At 34.6% G+C, this 3001-nt stretch overlaps 1 protein-coding gene across 1 annotated transcript; it reads right to left on the bottom strand.

Annotated features, from left to right (window-relative positions):
• Positions 1 to 210: 210 nt before the first annotated feature.
• On the bottom strand, positions 211 to 1569 carry LOC130724870 (F-box protein SKIP19-like). The gene is made up of 2 exons (XM_057576140.1): positions 1229 to 1569; positions 211 to 996 (listed from the first exon to the last, which is right to left on the bottom strand). Exons 1-2 carry the CDS (start codon positions 1567 to 1569, stop codon positions 345 to 347), a joined length of 993 nt encoding a protein of 330 aa, XP_057432123.1. The 3' UTR covers positions 211 to 344.
• Positions 1570 to 3001: the final 1432 nt, after the last annotated feature.

Genomic DNA, 3001 nt, shown 5'->3' with positions numbered 1-3001 from the left:
GGGACACCAAACGAGAAGTAGGATTTTGATCCCCCTAGTGACCTTTAGAATTAAACATGACACTGATCACTAGTAAGCTCAAAGTTAAATAAGTTAATAAGCTATATGTGCATATATAGACATAAACTAGTAAGCAGCAACATCCAACATCCATCATTGATAAAGGATGTGAACCACTCAAAAATATATTAAGAACTAGTCTGAATACTTGGACATTAAAAAAGTAAAAGAACCATGTCATTTAAAAGCACAATTAAGTCTCTTTTAAAACCAAAAACAAAATTCCATATAGAACACTACCAGCAAGTGATCAACATATCCAAAAAGAACATAAGATTACTTAACTAAACCATTTCAAATGAATCATAGTACTGAGCCAGAAGAGTTTTTTCATATGCCTTGTCATCAGGATCGTTACTGTCCTTCAGAGTGATAAGAGTATCTATTAGTTCATCATTGTGCCGGCCACAGTTCACATAACCACCACCTTCACCACATCCACAGTCATATCCACAAAGCTCACAATATTCATCTTCATCTTCAACATAGATGCCAACTTCATCACTCAAGTCTTCCGGGAAACGTAAATATCTAATCTGCTTACAACACCTTTCCCTCAAACTTCCGCTTAAATCAACATTGGAACAAACACGCAGATCAAGAGATTCAAGACGAGGGCATCCGTCAAGAATGGCAAGCAGGCCTTTATCAGTGAGCCTATTTCCCAAAAGCTGGAGATGGCGTAGCCCAGGCATGGTCTTCGCAATAGCAAATGCCTCATCGTCACACTTGTATTCTTTATCTTCCTTCTTGTTAAATTTCAGCACTTTCAAATGTGAGCAACATTTGCCCGTAAGTTCCAAAGTATACTTAGATACGTCACCAAATGAAATTTCAAACTCCTCCAATATTGGAAGCTTCTTCACAACCGCAATCAATCCTTTATCAGACATTTCCTCGCATTTCAAAAGCCGCATCCGACGTACGTGACTTCCGCTATAATACCATGAAAAAAAAAAACAAACAGATAGTACAAAGAATCATATGCTAAAACAAAATTAATATGAAACATTCACTAAACATATGTCACAAATGTTAAGTGCTCACTCAAATTTTACATACTATTTATAAAAAAAATGTAATTGAGCCAAAATTAAGAGAAAAGCATGGAAAATTAGTATTATAAAACATGGAATTAAGCCAATAAAGAGAAAAATAATGAGATTACCAATTAGCAATGTCTTTGAGGATTTTATTGGTGCAAAAATCATCAATACTAATGTCTTCTAAATGACCGCAACTTCGTTTAATGGGACGACGACAAAACCGAACCAATTTGTCATGTGGATAGAGAGGGGGGTTGGTCATGTCAATGGTGCGCCACATGAGAGGGTCCATGCAGATTTTCCACCATAGAGGACACACAAGGCTTGCACTGTCCAAAATTTCAAAGGGACCAAGCTTGTGCAGAATATTGGTAGTGACTTCTCTAGGAAGTTCAAGCCAATTTGGCCCCTCTGTGCTCTCACCTTTGGCTTCCTTTGCAGGCCTTTCTTCAGAACATGCCATCGTGCAGATGAAGTTGATTTGTACAATTTTGTACAACGATAGATAGGTTTTTATAATAAACAAGAGGAATTGTAACTGCGCTTTGACATTGAAATGAAAAGTCACGGTGAGGCTAAAACTTCCATCACACGTTTTCTGATAGGTATTGCCTGTGGCTGTAACACTTTTTTTTATGCTTTGGAAAAATGCCTGTAACACTATTAGTCCAAAGGAACCGCAACCTATCAGAAAATACTAGCAGTAATGAATGCGCTAATTCCTAGCTATAGTCATTTTGGATTGATAAATTTTAATGAGATTAGAGTTTTGAGTTATATATATAAAAGGCTAGAAAAAACATACTCGATCCTAAGATTTTTGGTACATAATACTCCTAAGATTTGATTTGATATATGAATATTATTAATTTTATTTTGAAAGGGGCCCTATTTTACTTTAATAGGATAGATTTAATTTGATATATAAATTTTTTGATAATGAGTCACAGAGTATATATCTTTTTCGGTGATGTGATCTTAATTGAATTGATTTCAATAAATAAAATAACGTATAACCTTATTTATTGGATATTATTTACAAATTAAATGCAATTAAATGGTTTGTTTGTTTTAGAATAAATTTGTGTAGGGATGGTCATGAGTCCAAAGGTACTCAGCAAAAAAATTCAATCATGAGTAGGCTAAAAAAAACAGTTCAAGATGGTTATGAGTTGTGCACCGGTAAATACTCATTAAAAGTAGGAATGGCAATGGGTTGGGTTGGGCTCGACTTTTGCCTTTTTCAAATTCAAATCCGAACTCTCATACCAAACTCAAACTCGTCGGGTTTCGGGTTTACCCAAACCCGCTATAGCCTCAAACTTACGTTCTAACCAAACTTGATGCATAGAGGTTTTTGCAAAACAAAACGCAACTTATATGATTTTATTATGAAAAAAACTTTTATATCTTCTTCGCAAACAAATATATTATCTTGTTGTTCAAATATAATAAAATTGTTAACAAATCAAGTTGCTAACATAGTATATATAAATAATTTTGTAATTTTATATATATTGTTCGGGTTCGGGTTTCACCAATACCAAACGCAAACTCAATCATATTAGATTTTATCCGTAAAATTGGATCGGACTCAGGCAGACCCCACGGGCTCGGGTTATGTTGTCATGCCTAATTAAAAGTAGTGAATTTGAGTATCATAATACACAACGAGGACTGCTATAGTACGAGCACTGTCTCTACGAATTGTAAGAATTGTATTTTCAACAATAAAAGATGTTCTTTGTCGTAAATCATGGTGGGTGGTTAATTAAAAAATTTAAATACACACTAATCAGGCTTCATTCTTAGGTATCTTTTTTAGGTATCCTTAACACCGCACATTATTTTTTCATTTTCTTATTATGCCTTCTTATTAGGGGTCCATATGGCCG

This window comes from Lotus japonicus, chromosome 6 (genome assembly GCF_012489685.1).
Source record: "Lotus japonicus ecotype B-129 chromosome 6, LjGifu_v1.2".
Classification (NCBI taxonomy): Eukaryota; Viridiplantae; Streptophyta; class Magnoliopsida; order Fabales; family Fabaceae; genus Lotus; species Lotus japonicus.
This window is presented reverse-complemented; position numbering and strand designations above follow the sequence as displayed.

Coding starts and splice junctions, on each gene's coding strand:
- LOC130724870 (XM_057576140.1), bottom strand. CDS start 1,569: ATGGCATGTTCTGAAGAAAGGCCTGCAAAGGAAGCCAAAGGTGAGAGC. Junction 997..1,228: donor CTCAAAGACATTGCTAATTG/GTAATCTCATTA, acceptor ATGGTATTATAG/CGGAAGTCACGTACGTCGGA.